This window comes from Lissotriton helveticus, chromosome 3_1, assembly GCF_964261635.1.
Source record: "Lissotriton helveticus chromosome 3_1, aLisHel1.1, whole genome shotgun sequence".
NCBI classification, from domain to species: Eukaryota; Metazoa; Chordata; class Amphibia; order Caudata; family Salamandridae; genus Lissotriton; species Lissotriton helveticus.
The window spans coordinates 1168404866-1168425854 of NC_136061.1; the positions used below are offsets into that span (position 1 = coordinate 1168404866).

Sequence of the window (20989 nt, forward strand, 5' to 3'; positions counted from 1 at the left end):
TAAAAATACACCTGTTCCAACTGTACCTCAACTAACCTGCATGTCCACCTCTACTCCCCTGTGGTTTTCTTGTTACTATTTGTTATGCTCCTCATCTACTGTTCTCTTTATAACTTCTTAAAATAGCTGTACTGTAGAAAATCTAAAATAACATCATTTTATATTTTTTTCCCCTAAAGAACTTCTTCTGGCTCCTAACCTTTCTCTTCTTCTTAAACAGTTTTTACGTAGAAAACTGTTGTGTACATTGTTAATACTTAAAGAGCGGATGTTTAATCATCAATGCTTCCTCAGTATGAAAGTGTCAATTAAATGCAAACCAGTTTTCGCCGGTATTACTGTCTCGTCACATGATGTACATTCAACTTGCTTGGCGTTGGTTTTTTTCACCAGAACATCAAAACTATGAATTCTACATGAATCCTTGGTGCAAGAGTGTTGCATTGTATTGTACTGCATTTGTATAGCTCATCTTACCATGATGAGGCACCAAAGAACCTTAGCAGATAGAAGGCACGCTACACAATGGGGGAGTGTTTGGGTGCCAGAGTGTTGTTAGTTGTACAGTAGCCTATAAGAGTAACAATTTGGAGTTGTGCCTGAGTGGCTGGAGTGTTGCTCTTGTTTTAGTTCTCTACTCCTGGGCATACAATTTTATGAAGAGGTGTGAGAGACAGAGTTCCTGCAGTATGTATTAATATAGTGTTGATTTTGCTGATTATGCCTGACTATGCTGGTCTCTATAGAATTGCCCATTGTGGTGAATAGAGCTGGTTACGATATGTACTAGATACAGGCACTCGTAGTAGAGGCCTGTTTAATCACCCAGGAGATGAGGAAGTCGACCTAGAGCCATGGGAAGAATGTAACTAATCTTTGTACAGGATGTCAGGCAGTCTACATTGTGCACTGTACCCCGGCCAGCATGAAATAATATCCATAGAATTCCATAAGACAAGAGGATGCAGAGTACATTTCTACAGTGTCTCCCTGGTAGGGAATGAGATGGACGTGCAAGCGTTCACTTATTGCAGGAGGCCAGAATAAATGATGCGTTGAAAATAACTGTGCGTGATGCACTTTATACAGGCATCCATTTAAAATATTGAGGACTCTTATCAGGTCAGGGCATGACGTATCAATGTACATAGGAGAGGGTGCAGCCATAGACGGTGCTCTTTAGCTTCTATCCAAGACTGCTATATGGGTGATAGGTCACAAGTCACGAGACTACGGCTGAATGTCTGCATGCACAATAATAATGGATTCAGCAGTGCCAGGTTACTTTGTAGGGCCCCTCTGAAGTGGCTGAAACTGACAGATTTTGCTTGCTAGGTCCACCCAGGAGAAGCAGAGGAAGAGCCATGGATAGGCCATGGTAACAGAAAACGTCCACACAGGAGCAACAGCGTTCACTGGTTCACCAATTACCCACTTAACCACATAATTACATTATATTGTACATTGAGGTGCATCAGGAGACCTAATATATGGTTCCACCTGGGAACGGGACAGGAGTACGTCAAAGATTTGATTTACAACGTACCTATGTCGGCTTGTGGCGATATGGGAGAAACCACTGGTCCTGCACTGGTTAATGCTAACCCTGGATATTTGTTCCTCAAAATCAAACTAAGGTCTGAGTTCCAAATAAAATTGTGAGACTGAGGGTTTTTGGTAAAGGATAAATATGGATGACTCTTAAAGGGCGGGGAATCAGGCCCTAGACCCTGTTGAGCACCTGGGCGCACAGTCGGGGGTGCTTGGAAGGGAGGACCTTGAGGATAAGGATCTGTAAGAAACAGGTTAGTGTTAGATTCCTCACCTTAGAATCCCCCCAGGTGTCAGACTGGATCCGGAAAGTTTTGCGTAGCAGTACCCCTGCGCGTCGGTAGGCGTCGTCTGCGGCTCCGCGTCCGTCATCTGCGTCGTGGTCGCCGGGATGACGTCGTCGGAGTACTTAGATGCTGCCCTCACGCGCTGACGTCAGTTCTTCTTTTTTCCGCGCCAGCAAGCGCAGATCCGGGAAGAGCAGTTCTCCCTAGTCACTTTTTGACTAACTTTTTTCGATCTATTTTGGATCTTCTCGAGTCGTTATCGACTCCGGTGCCGGTAGGGATGCCCGGGTTCAAGCCCTGTGACGACTGTAACCGACTGATGTCGGTTACCGACCCCCACCGTCGGTGCCTTCATTGCCTCGGGGCTGACCATGATGACAAGTCGTGCCCCGACTGCCGGGCCTTGACGTCGAAAGCTAGACGGGAGCGGTACCGTAAGTGACTCGAGATCCGGCAGATGGCCCCACGCCGCTCGAGGTCCCGGTCCAGGAGGAGGTAGAGGGACCGGTCGCGGGGCCACAGTCATCATAGCTCGGTGAGTCGACACCACTCGTCTGGTTCGAAGTCCTCAGGTAAGTCGAGGCACAAGAAGTCGAAGAGTTGACATCGCTCTTCTGAATCCCCCCGACGCTTGCGCGACGCGGCCGGGTGTTCGGGCGACACAGACCACGCGGCTCTGCCGGAGCCGCAAGTGCCGTGTCCAGCTCCACAACCGCCGGTCCCTGGGCTGAACGCGACGCCGGAGGAGATCAGCGCCTTCCTCGTGGCCATGAGGTCGCACTTCCCTCTGTCGGGTCCCGTTGGGGTGCCTTCGGGCCCTGCGGACCCGTCTGGGAGCCCAAGCAGGCCTGCGGCTTCGGCCCCGGCGCCGTCGGGTGTTTCGGCCCCGGTGCGGGCGGCGACTTCAGTCCCGATGCCGCAGGGCTCCTATGGATCCAGGCCTGGATCTGTGTCGACACCGGTCTACCTTACGACCCCTCCGCCGGCGTCGTCACCAAGGGTGTCACCCGTGGCGCCGTCCTTGGGCGGCATCGTCCCCGATGCTCGGTATGGATCCGGCGTCGGACCGGCGCCGCCCTGACGCCGTCTTCGACGCCGATAGGTGAGCCCTTCACCGATCCGGCTCCATCATTTCTTCCTGACTTTCAGGAGATGGAGGACTAGGGGGATTGGGAGGGGTCTGAGGAACCTCTGGCACTGCATTGGCTCTTGAGCTCCCGGTCACGGCCGTGAGGACTAACCTCCTCACTGAGGTCCTCAAACCGCAAGCAAGCTCCTTGGAGCCTCTCCTGCCGTTCAACGGGGCGCTCACTGATGTTCTGTTGGGCACCTGGTCCAAGCCCTCCACAGGCCTCCCTGTGGATCGGAAAGTGGCCCGACGCCACCGCCCAGCTCTGGGCGACCCCAGTTTCCTGTCCGTACACCCCACCCCTGAGAGCCTGGTGATCCAGGCCTCAACTTCCCAGACCACATTCCCGACCACCCCTCTGGATCTGGAATCCAAAAGGGACGACCAGTTTGGTAAGAAGCTGTTCTCACTGAGTTTGGGGTTGCGGTCTGTCAACACCGCCTGCCTTTTGGGCCATTACTCCCACTCTTGTTGGGATACGGTTGCGGAAGTGCTGCCGCAGTGCCCGGTGGAGGTCCAGGCAAAGCTAACCCAGGCCCTCGCGGAGGGAAGGGGCGCAGCACGATATTCCATTCGGTGTGGGCTGAATACCACGGACTCGCTAGGCAGGGTGATTGCAACGACGGTGGCGGTACGCCGCCACGCCTGGCTGAAATCCACCAACTTTTCAGGCGATGTCCAAGCATCGCTTATGGACATGCCCTTTGATGGCCGTCGCCTTTTTGGCGACAAGGCGGACAGCGTGCTGAAACGTTTTAAGGACTCCAGGGCTACCGCCAAGTCCTTGGGCCTCGGCTAATGCCAGCAGACTTCCGCCTTTCGTGGCCAAGGAAGGGCCCCCCCCTCGCTTCCAGCTAGCCACAGGCCGCAGAACCCACCTCAACGAGGACATGGTAACCGCCGTGGTGGTGCCGGGGGACATGGGTAAGGCCAGTCCACACCCACCCCCGCAGCATCTGCCTCAAAATCCTCCTAGTCCGAGTTTTCTGGCCCATTAGACACCAGTGGGCGGCAGGGTTCGCCATCACCTCCTCCACTGGCGCTCCATCACATCGGACAGGTGGGTGCTGCAAATCGTCTGAAGGGGCTACTCCCTCCCCTTCGAGGCGACCCCTCCAGCCATGCTACCGCATGTCGGGGGATCACTTGCAACTTCTGCAGGAGGAAGTTATGGCCCTCTTGGCCAAGGGGGCCTTCGAGCGTGTTCCTGTGCCAGAAGTAGGACGTGGTTGCTATTCCCACTACTTTCTGGTACCCAAGAAGGGCCAAGGGGGCCTACGCCCTATCTTGGATCTAAGGAGCGTCAACGGCTTCCTCCGGAAGGAGAAGGTCAAGATGCTGACTTTGGCTCAGGTCCTAGCTGCCCTGGACCCAGCAGACTGGATGGTAGCTTTGGACTTGCAGGACGCATATTTCCACATCCCCATCCTGCAGGCCCACCGGCATTACCTGAGGTTCACGGTAGGCCATGAGCACTTTCAGTTTACCGTGCTCCCCTTCAGCCTTTAAAGCGCCCCACGGGTGTTCACGAAAGTGATGGCGGTGGTCGCAGCTCATCTGCGCAGATTAGGGGTTTCAGTCTTCCCCTATCTCGACGACTGGTTGTTGAAGACGGGCTCGCCTTAAGCAGTCATCTCCCACCTCCAGACTACGGTCAACCTCCTGCACTCGCTGGGGTTCTCCATCAACGTTCCAAAGTCATACCTGTACCCCTCGCAGAAGCTCCTTTTCATCGGAGCGGTTCTGGACTCAGCGCAGTTTCGGGTTTTTCCCCCGAACAGCGGGTTCGGGATATTCAGGCTCTGATTTCGGTATTTCAGCCTTTATCCTGAGTTTCGGTCAGGTTGACGCTGCGGCTCCTGGGGCTGATGGCCTCCTGCATCCTTCTGGTGCATCACGCTCGGTGGCGGATGCGGGCTCTGCAGTGGGACCTGAAGTTTCAGTGGGCACAGCATCAGGGCAAGCTGTCCGATTGCGTTCGGATCTCGGAGGGCACTGCGAAACAGTTGCAGTGGTGGCTCACGGACCGTGATTGGGTCAGCGGCAGATCTCTCTCCCTTCCCCAACCGGAGCACGTAGTAGTGACAGATGCGTCCCTCCTAGGATGGGGAGGCCACATGGGAGAGAGGGAGATCAGAGGTCTCTGGTCTGCGTCGGAGTCCCGGCTCCACATCAACCTTCTGGAGCTGCGGGCGATCCGACTTGCACTGAAAGCATTCCTTCCCTCTATCCGGGGAAGTGTAGTGCAGGTGTTCACGGACAACACCACCGCCATGTGGTACTGCAACAAACAGGGTGGGGTGGGGTTGTGGACCCTTTGTCAAGAGGCTCTGCGCCTTTGGACATGGCTGGAACCCCAGGGCGTCACCCTGGTGATTCAACACCTGGCAGGTTCCGTGAACGCCAGGGAGGACGAACTCAGCCGCCGGTGCATGATGGCTCACGAATGGCGTCTGAACTCGGACGTGGTGCAAGGTCTTTTTCAGCAGTGGGGAGAGCCTTGGTCAGATCTATTCGCCACCGAAGAGGACGCACAATGTCATCAGTTCTGCGCATTGCAATTTCTAAGGCGGCACTCGCTCGGCGACGCTTTTTGTCGCCAGTGGAGCTGCGGTCTGTTGTACGCCTTTCCGCCTATACCACTTCTGCCTAGAGTGCTGAAGAAGATCAGGCGCGACTGGGCCCAAGTCATCCTTGTGGCTCCGGATTGGGCACAAAGATACTGATATCCCAAGCTACTCAGCATGTCAGTCGATCCCCTGATTCGTCTGCCTCTTCAGGAGGACCTTCTGTCGCAGCAGCAGGGGACGGTCCTTCACCCGAACCTATCCAGCCTCCACCTCCATGCGTGGAGATTGAGTGGCGGCAGTTGAGGCCATTTGACTTGCCTCCTGAAGTCTGTGATGTGATTCTGGCAGCCATGCGTCCCTCCACAAAATCGGTATACGCCTGCAGGTGGAACAAATTTGTGGCATGGTGCACAGCAAAGGCTGTGGATCCTCTCTCTGCCCCCCTTTCAGAGGTTCTCCTCTTCCTTCTTTTTCTTGCCCAGCAGGGCTTTGCTCTGGGCACTCTTAAGGGCTACCTCTCTGCCATTTCTGCCTTCTTGAGGCTTCCTGATCAGCCCTCTCTTTTCAAGTCCCCTGTTGTACATAGATTCTTGAAGGGCATCACGCACATGTTTCCTCCTGTTCCTTTCGTGATGCCTCAGTGGGACTTGAACCTTGTTCTTAACTATCTGATGTGCGCTCTTTTCGCGCCACTTCAGAATTGCCCTCTTCGTCTTATGACTCTCAAGACTACATTCTTGGTTGCCATCACCTCTGCCAGGAGAGTGAGTGAGCTCCAGGCTCTATCTTATAAGACTCCTTTCCTTTCTGTCCATCCGGACAAGGTTGTTTTAAGAACGTGTTCTTCTTTCCTGCCCAAGGTGGTTACGGCCTTTATACATCGGGCAGTCCATCACCTTGCCCACCTTCTTTCCGCCTCCGCATCCCTCGAAAGAGGAAGAGAGGCTCCACCATATGGACCCAAAACATGCTCTCTCCTTCTACCTTGATCGCACACGCCAGTTCCGGGTGGATGACCAGCTCTTTGTTGGTTACGTGGGCACGAAGAAGGGACGGGCGGTGCACAAACAGACCATCTCTCGGTGGGTCGCGTTGTGCATCAAGGTCTGTTACTCCTTGGCTAAAAAGGAGCCCCCTGTTGGGCGGAGGGCCCATTCCACTCGGGCCACGGCGGCTACTACTGCCCTGGGTCGGGGAGTCCCCTTGCAGGACATCTGTCAGGCAGCTATGTGGGCCTCGCTTCACACGTTTGCTAGACACTTCCGCCTGGACAGCCAAGTCTGGAGAGATGGCTTTTTCGGCCGTTCCGTTCTCCAGGACTTTCTGGTGTGATCTTGGTCCGCAGACCCACCACCGGGGTTGGTATTGCTGGGGTATCTATTGTAAGGTAAGGAATCTAACACTAACCTGTTTCGTTCAGATGCACAAGTTACTTACCTTCGGTAACAATATATCTGTAAGAAATAGTAGTTAGTGTTGTATTCCTTACCACCCCACCCATCCTCCCCGTTCTGCAGACCCTATATCTAGGGTTAAGGTATTTCCCTTTGCGGGCCCTAGTTTTATGGCACCAGTGTCTGTCTCTGGCATGGCTCTGCGTTCCTGGTGCGGAAAGCTATGTACAAGAACTGACGTCAGCGCGCGAGGGCGGCGTCTAAGTACTCCGACGTCATCCCGGCGACTACAACGCCGACGACTGATGCGGAGCCGCAGACGATGCTTACCGACACGCAGGGGTACTGCTACGCAAATCTTTCCGGAGCCAGTCTGATGCCTAGGGGTAATCTAAGGTAAGGAATCTAACACTAACGACTGTTTCTTACAGATATATCGTTACCGAAGGTAAGTAACTTGTGCTTCTGGAAAAAACAGGGAAATGCCACTTTGGGAAAGTTCCACCCTCCGCATCCCATCTAAATTTAAGAATGTTACATTTGAAAAAGGCTATTCCTTCACAGATGCAAAAGAAGCACCACTCCACTGTGAAAAAGTAATGATTATTAGTTTACTTCTTGTAGTTATCCAGTAACACCTAGAGCTATTTTTTTGGATAGAGTTTACACCACTGAATGTCAATGTAAATCTATTTTGAAAAGGATTGTATTTCTAGATACTGACTGGCATGGTCTGAACTTTCTATATTTAATACGCTGCCACGCAGAAGCTATCTGCAGATCCCTGTTGTTCTTAGGACTTCTGGAAGTACTTCTATCGAAAAACCTCTTCTGCTGAGGATATGTGCATCAGCCTTTAATCAGGGTTTAGTGCTTGACTAAAAATCGTGCGATTCTGGGCAGATCACTTTTTCTCCTTGTGCCTGAAAATGCACTTATGTGAAATGTCTACATCCTCACTTCGTGTAACCAATGATGTATCATTCCTCAACCACACTTCATTAAGGTACAGTGCTCCACTTCTTAGCAGTTAGGTTTTCACAAATACTGATAGATTCTTAGGGCCCTTAGAGTTTAATGGACAGTGTTACTACATTTCAAACATGATGGAGTACTCTATATGCCAAATCCTGGGTTTGCCCGCCTCATTTAGAGACTAACATACCTTATGTTTTTTGTTGTTGAATCTCCCTTTGACTCTGTTAACTTAAAACTTCCTAAGACCGAGTAGGGGCCATTGGGGAGAGGACATTATACCGTCCATCCTACTTATGCTGGACCTGTAATTTCCCACTTAGGCGGGTTGTTTCTTAAAAACAAAAACTCTTAAAAAGTTTGGTGACCAGCTGTCAAAAACCAACAGTAGCCGTCCACCAAACATTTTGTACATTGATAGGAAGTGGTGTGCTGCCGCTCCTTTAAATATATAGAAATGACTGCTGAGCTGGCAGTCATCTCTAAGTTAGACTGACGATAATCTGTCAGGATGGTGTCCGTCAAATTCCAGGCCCTTAGTATGGATGTTAGGTGACCGAAATCTCTTAATTTAACATCACCTTAGACATTTGCCTCTGCATCCACCATTATGATGTCCTAGAACTATTATGGTACTTACTGAAGATGTGTGAGCCAGCAAGGATGTGGTAGAGATGGGGATAGTTACATATATCTCAAATATTGCTTATGTGCTCTTCATGCTACTCTTTGTTTCACAGCTTCCCACTCCTCTCGAAGCACCCTATCCATTTTTCATATGTAGATTATTCATGAACATTTGTTTTGTTAAAAAGATCATTGTGAGGAGAACTAACTATTTATGTACCCGACATATAAGCTGTCCAGTTTAAATATTTGCAGTGATTTGTGTAGCATAAGGGCAGGTAGATCATACTGGGTTAACGATTTTACATTATTTGTAGGGGTGGGCAGAACTCGCGTAATTTGACTGCAGAATTGCAGTTAAAAAAAAACTCCTTTTGATTCTGCAGAGTTTCTCCAAAGGGAGCAAAACGTTGCGCTGCTTGTGCTGTGATTTAGTGGCGATAGCATGTTCTGCACTGAAAAATTAGCACCAAAGCCGCAATGCGACACACCTTAGGGCGCCGCTACTCAAGTTGATTTTGCTTCTGCTCGAGTAGATTTTTTGCTCGAACAGCAGCATTCTTACCGTGAATGGTCACAACCACCAGCGTTGGAAAAATCTTGCAAGATGACCTCCTAGGGACCAAAAATCGCCAAAGATCACTTTTGCTTGTCAACTCATCATTTTGGCGTGCGTACAAGAAAAGAATTCTGGCACTGGGCGATTGCCGGAATTTGTCCAGAACTCTGCGTTGCAAGCGCAACACGGAGTCCCCAAAATTAAGAAAATTCTGTAGGTGGAATGGAGTATTTCAACCACTCCTAATTATATGTCTGATATGACTTTGCCAAGGAAGGAATGACCTAAGATGTCTGTAAATAGCAGTATTATAGTACGCTGCAACCAATGTCCACTAGAATAGTAAATTGTGTGCCTTATAGAAACTGTATTCATTTCTTTCCAGTACACCTTTGCAGAAAAAGCATTTTTGCGAGTAATTACGAGGAAGATAATATAGAACAGCATTTCATATTTTGTTAATGACAGAAGTTTTTTAGCGACAGTAGATAGTGTTGCGTATGAGGTTAAACGCTTTGCCTGTTTTTTGTGTTTCAGACATTTTGGCAGAAGAACTCAGTGGGACTACAAAGGGGCTTCAAATTTAGGTGAATTACATCAGCGATTAAACATGATAATGATCAGACGATTGAAACAAGATGTTTTAACCCAGCTTCCTCCAAAAATCAGGCAGCGAATTCCATTTGATCTTCCTAAAGATGTTGCTAAGGTAGGTTATGTAAAAAGGAATTGCCTGTCCTGGTGTCATACATATACAGTAAGGGTGTTGTAATAATTTATGCAGTTAAGGTTTAAAGCACTAGTCTTAATAAGGCCCTCAGATGACTCCAGGTCTACAGGACACATTTTAACAGTCCTAGGCATACCTTTAACACCATATTGTGTTCTGGGTGTTGTATTCCGATTTACGTCAACTAAACCAATTGGCCCAACGTACCTGAAAAAGATTTAGAAAAAGGAAAGTACATTACTGGAACATGGTGTTTCTGGTTACATGAACTCATCAAATTAACTTTTTACAAAGATTTATTTTATTAAGTCTTCCTGATACAATGTAAGACTAAATAAAGCATACATGATTTACACGGTCACTGGAACACTGTATACAGTTTACACCTTGACTTTCTATTTATGTCCATATTACCCAGGTTCAGTTTTACCATTTCATTTTTCTAACAGTATGTGGAGCAGATCCAGGGCCCTGTGTTCCTTTTGCATACTCTGTTGAGTGCTCCTTGTTCACAGTGGAGCACAGCGTGTTATCCTACTTAGTTGGTGCAAAATCTGATCCTGCTGTTCAAACGGAAATAGTAATTGGTGACATAGCGACATTCCTTGACAGATAATAGATGGTTGTGTCACAGGAGGTTGCCGAGACAAGTAATGTCAATAGGCAACTTGACTGACTTTCCAGATATGCACTGGCCTTGGTTACCAGACTGGATATTTTAGAGGTTAATAATTGGAGTAAGATTTAGGCACTGTTGACTTAATTTTCCAAGTAATCGTTTTCTTCAACTGGCTGACAATTTAAGACTTGCCAGTACATAGCCCTAGACAAAATTCTATGACTTTGCAATCAGTATTGACTGTATGGCTACCAGTGGTGGAGCATAGAACCTTAATACATCTTTGTTTTACGATTCAGAATTTGCGTCTCAGATTGCTTGGAAATAAAGTCCCTGGTCTTACTGGACCCCAAGGCTACGGATCTTTGCAGTAGGTAAAGAATTAATCAGTAGCTGTAAATCAACATTTTAATTACAAATCCATAAAGTTTGAAATCGAGAGGTGAAAGTATAAAGCTTTAAGCAATTCAATTAGTACTTCTCATGAAGAGAAGTTCAGAAATTCAGTGGCGTCTCAGAAATATAGCGTAGATCATGCTCAAAGCATAAAGCTTCAGAGCGTAGAGCATCTGTGTCTTAGATGCTTGAAGCATCTACAGTAGGACACTCCAGCCTTTTCTGCAGTGAAAGCTACTTCAGATCAGTGAAAATCATTGTGCACTACTGAAGGCCAAGGATCTTGCGCGTTGTTACCAGACGCCCTTACACCCAGTTTAATTGACTTTAAGCCTAACATCCATAGAACCAGATACTATCGTTTGAACACAATTCTTTGACTAGAGGCACTATGAGAGGGATTCCATGTGTGTGAATGAGAGTGTGGTATTTGGGGATTTATGAACATGTGTGTGTATAAATAGGATAAGTGTGGATGGGTGACTGAGAGACTCTGTTGTATGTACTTGTGACATCGGACACACATTTTGCCATATGTGGCACTGTTACATGTATAACACAAATGGGAGAAATTTAAAGTGCAAAAAAGGTTCTGCAAAAATGTTCAGAATTTTGAAAGATTTTCTGCCTTTTCATTTCTCTCACTTAAAATAATGGCTGTATTTTGTACTTATAAATATGGCACTGCGTTTATTAAATTAAACTGAAGAGTGAACTTTGTATATATGGTTTCTTGCTCCCAGTGGCCTGTAGACATGGTGCCATATTTTTTCAACAAAAATATATTTGTTTAAATTAATTTTTAGTGAAGAAACATGCTTCATACAACATTAAGATGTAATTGGCTTAATTGAAAGTGATGAAAGACATTAAGGCTTCATAGAAAAAGTGTTCTTCACTTTAAATTTCTTCCATTTGAAAAAAAAAGACTAATTTTCATTTATAAATACGACACAAAAGGCCTGCATCATGTAAATATGAGATTACGGAATGGGAAAACATTTAAATGAAGAGTTAATCATTAAGGTAACTTTTCATTTAGATTTTCTTCCATTTAAAAGCATTCAGAACCTTTGTTTTTTTTTTTGTAAAACAATTTTTATTGCAGAGTTCAAGTCAAACATTACAGTTATTTCGTAAGTTGGCACATGCGGGATCTCAATGTCTCACAATCACGTCAACAAAATGGTACACATCAACATTACTCACAGTTCTGAGGTTGGGTGAAAAGTGTCTCACCTAGTGCTTCCCCTCCACCACTGCTCAATGGCGTGTCCAGTGATCAACCGCTGTCTGCTTTTAACTTTTCTGTCCCCCCCCCATCACCCCTCCCCTTCCAGCATCCGGTCAGTTCGAACTGTTAGACCAATGTCAATGGGATGTTGCAATCCCCCTCCCCCCTTCCCTTCCCCTTGCCCTCCCCCCACCCACGGTGGTCCATGGCGTCCCGTGTCTGGTGTGTCGCATGCCAGAGCGCGTTGGTGATCTGCGGAGATTGGAAATGTCTAAGGAGTGTGTGTGTCCATGGTGGGAGCTGTGGTAGGTATTGCCACCCTAGGTTCCCCAGGGTCCCCTGCCTCTTCCTCCTCCTCGCTCTCCAGTGTACTGTCTCTAAGTGCTTGGACTAGTGTTTCCCACGCTAGTGCCGCCTCCTGGGCCTTCTCGTCAGGCCCCCGTCGAGCCAGTTGATACCTGATCGTGCTCTCTGCTGCCGCCCATTTCTGGAACTCAGTTAGCCATTTCCTATGTGTCGGTGCCACCTTCGCTTTCCACCCCCTAGTGAGCTCCCTCTTCGCTAGGAGGAGGCCCATATCTATAAATTTGCTTGTCAGTTTATTCTTACGTGTGTGGGGAAACCAGTGTAGGAGTGTAGTCGCACTATCGTAGTGTAGCTCCCTGTCAGTAACCGCGTTCAAGGTGTCGCCCACCTCCCTCCAGAAGTCCTGTAGGTGCGGGCAGTCCCTTAGCATGTGTAGTAAGTCCGCTTGCAACAGCGCGCATCTAGGACACGCTGCGTCCTCCGCACCAAAGTATCGCGCTATTTTGTGCGGGGTGAGGTAAGCTCTGTGAAGGATATAGAGCTGTATTAATTGGAACCGCGCGTTCCTGGTACTCTTCCTGGGCCTCTGAACCAACTGGGCCCACGCCGTATCCGGGATCTCCCTCTGCAGGTCTGTCTCCCATTGGGTCTTTAAGCGCGTAAGGGGTCGCAAGGTGCTCCCGAGTATTCTGGAGTGCAGGCACGTGACTGCCTTCACTGTCCCTGCGGCCATCATAACATACTGACACGGCGGTGACGTCGCAGGTTCACACAGTCCCTCGCCCCAGTGCACTTGGATCACTCGTACCACAGCTGCGTGAAGTAGATAGTCCCCTCTCGGAAGGTCATATTGTTCCTGCAAGGATTGATACGGCGTAAGCACCCCGTCAGTGAAGAGGTCTCCTACCATCTGCAGGCCTGCCTCCTCCCAGGTCCGTAGGTTCGACCAGTCGCCGCCATGCGGCAGCGCCGTGAGCATACCCAGTGGAATTTCGGGCGCATACGGGTGTCCGGGGCCAGCGCGCTTTTGCACGCGGTTCCAGCAGAGCCGCAATGTCCGTTCTTCCTGAGACAAGTCTCTGAGTGCTAACCGCTGCTGCAGGGTGATGTACGCCAGTACATGGCGGGGGGTGCCAGCGTCCCTCTCCTGCTCCGGGCCTCGGTACACCCTTGCCACTTCCTGCGTGAGGAATTGCAGCTGGGCGGCCAAATAATAAAACTCGAAATCAGGGACCGCAAGTCCGCCCTCGTTCTTCGGGCGGGTCAGAGTTGCCAAGGCTATTCTCCGCCTGCCAGTCCCCCACAAAAAGGACACCACTTGGGATTTCAGTCGTCGAAATACGGTAGTTGGTATCCACACCGGCAGGGTTCGAAAGAAGTACAATAAGCGCGGCAGGGCGATCATTTTAAGCAGCGAGACACGGCCTGTCATAGACAAGGGGAGGGTGGCCCAGAAGAGCATGTTACCCTGCAGCTTTCGGATGCAACGGTTTATATTGCCTTCTAACAGGTCTGTGGGGTCGTGGTAAATATACACCCCTAGGTAGGGCATACAATTCGGTTCCCAGCGGGGCTCGGGACGGGTCATGGGGCACCTCTCCGCCTTCCGGAGAGGAAAGAGGCAAGTCTTCGCCCAGTTCACCTTCAGGCCCGATACATCCCCGAAGCGTGCCAGCAGGTCTACCGCCCCTTCCACTGCCTCCTCGGCGTTCTCCAGGAACAGGAGGAGGTCATCTGCATATAATGATATGTGATGACGAGTCCCGTCCACCTCCAGCCCTTGGTAGGAGTCACCGTTCCTAGCTAGCGCCGCCAGAGGTTCCACCGCGAGGGCGAACAGTAAGGGAGAGAGTGCACACCCTTGTCTAGTACCCCTATGCACTGCATATCTATCTGACACCAACGCTCCCACTCGCACCCGAGCGCCCGCCGATGCATACAGCACTTCCGTCCACCGCACATACTCGTCCCCAATGCCAAATCTTCTCAGCACCCTATATAAGTAGTCCCATTCCAGGCTGTCGAAGGCTTTCTCTATGTCGACCGCCATCGCTACCGGGGCTCTGGCGGTCGGTGGAGGGTCCGCCACTAGCCTCAGCAACCTACGAATGTTATGGGTCGTATTTCTAGTGGGGATAAAGCCCGACTGATCCTTGTGGATCAAGTCTTGCATATGGGCCATCAGCCTGGTGGCCAATATAGTGCTCAAGATTTTATAATCTGTCGTGAGCATCGACAGCGGCCTGTACGATGCCGGGTCAGAGCTGGTCCTATGCGGCTTTAACAAGGGGATCATGAGCGCCTTACGCATCGAACAGGGCAGTTCCCCCCTCTCCTTCGCCTCATTGTATACGATTCGGAGCCGTGGGGCTAGGATATCAACATATTTTCCATAGAATTCGATGGGCAGGCCGTCCACTCCCGGTGTTTTCCTGCGTGCCATTTTCTTAATGGCGCCCCTAATTTCCGCCAGGTCAATAGGGGCCCCGAGGGCTTCCGCTTGGTCTGGGTCCAAGCGTGGTAAGTGTATCTCAGATAACAAGGTCTCCAACACAACAGGCCGAGCTACCGGACCCCCCGCATACAGGCGCTCGTAGTATGCTTTAAAGCATCGTAAAACGTCCGGCTGGGTGCTACATGCGGTGCCGTTCGCATCGGTCAGGGATAATATTGGGGCAGCACCCCTATTGGGGTTTGCTAACCAGGCCAGGAGCGTCCCCGTCTTATCTCCCTCAGCGAGTGCCTTGGTTAAGTATGTTTTGTGATCAAAACAACGAAGGCGCTCCACTTCCACCGCCATCGCTTCCCGCGCTGAGCATAGTCTATCCTGCAGAACAGGGTGGTTGGGCCGTTGCTTCTCCACCACCCGCAAGGCTTGCTCGGCCTTGTCCACATCGTCGACCAGCGTTCGCCGTACGCCCGCGAACTTCCCTATACAATGCCCCCTCACCACCACCTTGAGTGCGTCCCATTCCACTGCCCTGGAAGATGCAGTCCCCTCATTCTCGGCAAAGTATTGGGATATTCTACCTTCCAACGCTCCGCTGAACGGCGGATCGTCTAACGTGTCCGGATGAAGCCGCCACGTTGGAATCGGCGAAACTTCGTTCATCCAGGCAAATGAAAGGAGTAGGGGGTTGTGGTCCGAGATCGTGCGTGCTAGGTATTCGGTTCGGGCTACCATTGGCAACACCGACTGGGAGCATAAGAACGCGTCTATGCGAACGTGGAGGTCGTGCATACCCGAATAGAAGGAATAATCCCTATCAGTTGGGTGTTGGGCGCGCCATGCATCCGTCAGGTCCCACAACCCCTGCCAGTTTGATCTGTGTTTTGCCAGCCTGTGAACTGGGGATGCGTGTAGAGGTGGGTGTGATCTATCGAGGGCAGCGTCCGCCACTGAGTTGAAGTCCCCTCCCAGTAGTACTGATCCCGTTAAATAAGAGGCCAACTGTTTGGTCAGTCTGTTGAAGTACGATGCCTGCTCCACGTTTGGCGCATAGGCGCTGCAAAGTGTCAACTGACGGCCCCGGAGCAAGCCCTCAACTGCCACATATCTCCCTTCGGGGTCCACTGTGTGCCTGGTGACTTGAAAGGGGATCCCCGCTCGGATCCAAATAAGTGTCCCCCTGGCAAATGCTGAGTACGTGGTGTGGAATAGGTGACCCCTCCATCTCCTCTGCAATGCGGTGCCCTCCTTTTTAGTTAAATGGGTCTCCTGTAGGAAGGCAATGTGTATCCCTCTGCGGACCAGGTAGGCGTGTACCTTGTGTCTCTTAGTCATGGAATTTAGTCCCCGCACATTCCAGGACACACACTTCAACGAGCCCATATCAGCCATCACCCCAGTCAGCGCAAATCAAAGCAATAAACGTACACTGTCGGACACCAGACACATTTTCACCACCCCCCATTCCCATCTCCCCACCCAACTTCCCAACCCCAATTGTACCTCTAGTCCCCCCAACTACTCCAGGTCCCCCCTCCCCCAGAACAGGACTCAACTGAGAAGTAGAGGCACCCATCCAAACAAGTGAGCAAACGCGCTCACGTAAACTTGTAGTCCGTAGTAATCACCACGGAGGCCTTATGGGCCCTGTGGTGCGTGAGCTGGCTACCGAACCTTTCAAGCCTCGTTCCCACGCCCCTCCGCCCCACAATAGTCAATGCAACTCATAAAAGAAGAGTCTCACATTAGTCTGTTCCAATGGTGTTGGCCGCCTTCAGGCCCTCTGCTCTCCAAAGCCGCGGACAGCTGTCAGGGTTCAATGATTTCCCCCGAAGTCTGGGGGGTGACCTTCGGGCCCCTAGCCCCCTCCAGCCCCGAGAAGTCAGTGTCCGATCCCGTGGCCAGGGCCTCTGCGGCAGATTCTCTTGCCGATCGGACCGGCGCCGTTCCTGACACCTCCTTAACCGCTTGCAGCGCTGCTCTCCGTTCTTCATCTGTTTGCGATGTCGAAGGCTTCTTGGATCCTCGGTTGCGCCCCCGGAGTCTTCGCGACCGCCTGGTCGCATGGTTCTGGCGTTCCTCCTCAGCTCGAAATCGAGCCCCATCTGTGCCCGCCTTGTAGGTGTCCCACCAGGCCCAGGCGTCCGCCGGAGTTTCAAAGAATAATGCCTTGTCGTCCACTATCACTCGCAGTTTGGCCGGGAACAGCAGCGAGTATTGCAGTCCCTCGGTGCGTAGCTCCTTTTTGATAGAGAGGAAGGAGGCTCGCTGCTTCTGGGTTTCAAATGTATAGTCCGGGAATAGTGTGACGGCACTATTGTCCACCTGGAATGGGCCCGCTTCCCTGGCCCGCTGAAGTAGCCAGTCCCTGTCCTTATAGTGGAGCAATCTGATGACCACTGGGCGCGGCGGGAGACCCTGGCGCGGAGGTCGAGAAGGGACGCGGTGCGCCCGCTCCAGCGTGAAGAAGGGGGAGAGGCCCTCCGGGGCAACCACAGTTTGGAACCAGTCGGTCAGGTAGCCCACCATGTCCGTGCCTTCTTTTTTCTCCGGCAGGCCAACCAGGCGGACGTTGTTCCGCCGACTGCGGTTTTCAGCGTCTTCCGCTCTCCTCTCTAGGGCCTGTATCCGCTCCATCGCTTCCGCGAGTCGTCCCTCCATTGATTTGTGGGCCGGTAAGACCTCTTGTAAAGTAGCTTCTGTGGCCTTGACCCGGTCCTGTAGTTTCGCATGATCTGCGCGCAGGTGACCCAGCCCCGTCGCTACCTGTCCAATATCGTGTTGCAGGGCCTCCTTCGTGGCAGCAATGGCGTCCAGTATCCGGTCCTGCATCAGCTGGAGCTCCGTGGGGGGCTGCGGGGAGTCATCCGGTGGGTCTGTAGCTGGGTTCCCGTCCCCCTTGGGTCCTCTAGGCTTTCCCATCTCGCACCTCCCCGCAAATCAGGGCCCTCAGGGTGATCCGGCGTCAACAACGTCTCCCGCAATAGCTCGTCGCCAGCCCCAAGGTGGACTCGCTACCAGCCGTCGTCAGCCGGGACTCCGGGGACCGCGTTGCGGGGATCGAAAATGGTGCCAGCGATCTGCTAGGGCTTGTCAGCTTCCCCCGGTAACCGTGCGCCAGGGGTCCGCACCGGGGTCCACCTTCCGCTCACGTCTTCCAGGCAGTGCTTTCTGGAGCTCCCCTCAGCGTGTCGTAGCGCCGACGATCCGAAGTCACCCTCCACGCAGGAAGCACAACTTGGGGCTAGAGGCGGGGTAGAAAGAGTAGGACGTGCAGTGCCCCAGCAGGTGTACTCCACCCTCCGGTCCCGGTTCTCCGTTTCCACGACCCACGGGTCTAGAGCCGGTTCAGCGCTCCACCTGATCCCTTGCAGAGACAGTGTCACCCTTCATATGTGGTCCGGGCCGGGCAGCCGCCCAATCAGGTCGCAGGCTCCGTCGAGGGCAGTAAAGGGCGCCCCCCAGACGAGGTTGGACGTTCTCCGGGCAACCCCCGCTCTTGATGTCCATGGAAGGCCTCCCCAAAGCAGGCCCGTCACGTCACGGCCGCCTACGGGAGGACTGCGCCGTTGCAGGACTTGGCAGCACCCCCAGGGGATCGCAGGCCTCAAAGCCGGGGCCTAAAGTGAGCCCCTTGTGGTTGTGGGCGGAGCCCCGCCAGATCTTCACTCCCGGTCGGGCCTCGCACTGACCTCAGGGTCCGCCGATGCTCCGGATGGCCGCCGCCGCCCCCCACAGGTCCAGCACCGCTCGGCACTCCACGCTGTGGTTTCAGGACCTCAGGGGCGGGTTGGTCGCTATTCCGCAGCGGCTGCGAGGTAGGGAGCCGCCATCTTGTCCCCAGCCGTCCCGGGTATTCCGCGCCCTGAAGCGCCCGCTTTGCTTGATTTTGCGGCGCACTGCCCCAACAGGAACAGACCTATAGGTCGGCTCCGGGATCGACCCGATTTCCACGGGGATCCCGGGTCTGAAGCAGGATTTTAGGCGGAGTACGGGCTGAGGGTCGGGAGCCTCGCTAGGCTGCGACCGTTTCCATCGGCTGCTAGCCACGCCCTCCCATTCAGAACCTTTGTTTTGTTCTCACACTCCAATATTGAGTGTACAAGGACATTAGGAGTTAGATACTTCAGTTCTTCACCTCTGTGCCCCAGCCTGGCCCATAATTCTTACTGAGCACTGGCCATTATCAGGCTCTGCTATCTACAGCCTGATGGCAATAATGTCAAGTAAACACAGCCTTTCTTTTACTTTAAAAGAAAAATGTGAAACTGGGCTTATTTTAAAATGAACTCAAGACTGTGAGCTACTCTGAAGGTGTCTGAGAGGTACCGGCAGCTCGTGATCGACAGGTTGGAGACACCTGCTCTAAAGTGTTTGTGTGTGGAGAGGATGTCTGTATCTAGCTTAGGAACTCGCACTAATATAATAAAATTTTTATCTCTACAACTTAAACAAATGTGCAGTAAAAACTGTACTGCCATTCAGGGCGCAAAGTCTTCATGGGAATGGATATCTAGCACCATTTAAACTGTCTTGAAATAAAGGCTTATAAATATTAAGTATTGCATTAACATTACTAACAACATTGCACAAGCCTTGCCTAGGTTCCTCTGTTGTGAGTGTGTGGACCTCAACTCTTCCTTCTTTCCCCTACATCCCTTCTGGGGCTGCTGGCGTTTGATTTGTGGGTGTCCTCTTGCCTGGTAGGGACGAGGTTACCTCCCTGGTCTACAGGTCTGGTCCCCTGTGGGCCTTCTGTCCTGTCCAGGCTGGTGGGGTCCTTTCGCAGGCCCTCCTTCCCTGTGGGCATTGCTAGGGTATCTATTCTACGTGAAGGAATCTGCGGCTAGTAGTCTCAATCTGATGTACGAGTTACTTACCTTCGGTAACGATGTATCTGGTAGAGACGATTCTAGCCGCAGATTCCTTCATGGCCCGCCCTTCCTCCCCATTCTGCGAGGACCCTTGGGCTGGTCCTTGCTACTCGCCTCCCGATGGGGGGCCATGTCCTCTGTGAGTACCTTCTTTTGCTATTGACCGTGGCTCCTTATGGTTGCTGTTCTTCCCTCTTCTTTTGTTCTGGGAAGGTGGGGTTCTGGTGCTCCTATGCCCCGCTGCCTTGGCTGCTCCAGGTCGGGGGGTTGCCTCCCGTCTCTCCCTTCCTCCCTTCCTCTTGCTACTAGGGGCCTGGCCCCTCTACCACCTCTGAGTTGGGGCCCTCTAGTCGTGCCTTCCCTTGTTCTTGGGGGTGGATGCCCTCTAGGCTGGGGTGGCTGGAGGTTGGTTGTTCCTGCCTGTTGGGTCTGTCTCCCCTTCTTTGTTTCGGGGTGTGGTTGTTGGCCTGCTGCATTTGTCATGACTTTATGCAGGTTCCCTATCTCTGGGGGTGAGGTTGGGGGATTGCGGTCTGTGTATTGGCAGGGTGGCTGCTCAGGGCTCTGCTCTTTCTCTCTCTCTCTGCCCTTGGACACTGCGGTGTTGCACTGCTCTTATGGGATTTCTTTTTTGTATACTCTTTCGCACACTGTTCCCACGCTCCCACGTTCTTTTTTTGCTGGCTCCGCGTTGTGGTTCGGAAAAGTTCTCCAAAGAAAACTAACGTAGGCGTGCCGGGGTGGGGTTTATGTGACCTCGCTAATGTCACGTACGGATGATGCCTGGGCGGAGTCGCGTGATGTCGCCCTGCCCCCGGCGCGCAGGGATGCTGTGGCAAAAAGTTTCCGGATCCAGTCTCATGCCTGGGGATAATTCTACGTGAAGGAATCTGCGGCTAGAATCGTCTCTACCAGATACATCATTACTGAAGGTAAATAACTCGTACAACATGTAATTATTCATTTTTCCATGATGTGTATGCCAACCAAACTATTTAACAAGGTATAAATTAATATACATTAGCTGCAGCTTTACTGCAACCCACATTACTTTTTTAAACCTGACTTTATCCAAATGAGCAATTGTGGGAGAGAATATACAACTTCTTGAAAGCAATGTCTCATTCTTCACACAGCACCTTAATCTTTTAAACATTTTAAAGCATTTTTGGATATATTTATTTTTTTTTTGGTTAAAGACTTTTATTGAGCAATAAAATAAGAATTACAGAGATGGGCCCACAACCACACAGGCTGGCCGCTAATAGCAACGCACAACATAAGAAGCA

At 51.4% G+C, this 20989-nt stretch overlaps 1 protein-coding gene across 3 annotated transcripts in view; it reads left to right on the forward strand.

Annotated features, from left to right (window-relative positions):
• Positions 1-20989, forward strand: part of ZRANB3 (zinc finger RANBP2-type containing 3) — a 929924-nt gene that overhangs the window by 515763 nt on the left and 393172 nt on the right. For all 3 annotated transcript variants that reach the window (XM_078681806.1, XM_078681805.1, XM_078681807.1), the window contains one exon: positions 9630-9801. In XM_078681806.1, coding sequence (XP_078537932.1) covers positions 9630-9801 — 172 coding nt within the window. The remainder of the gene's footprint in view (positions 1-9629; positions 9802-20989) is intronic.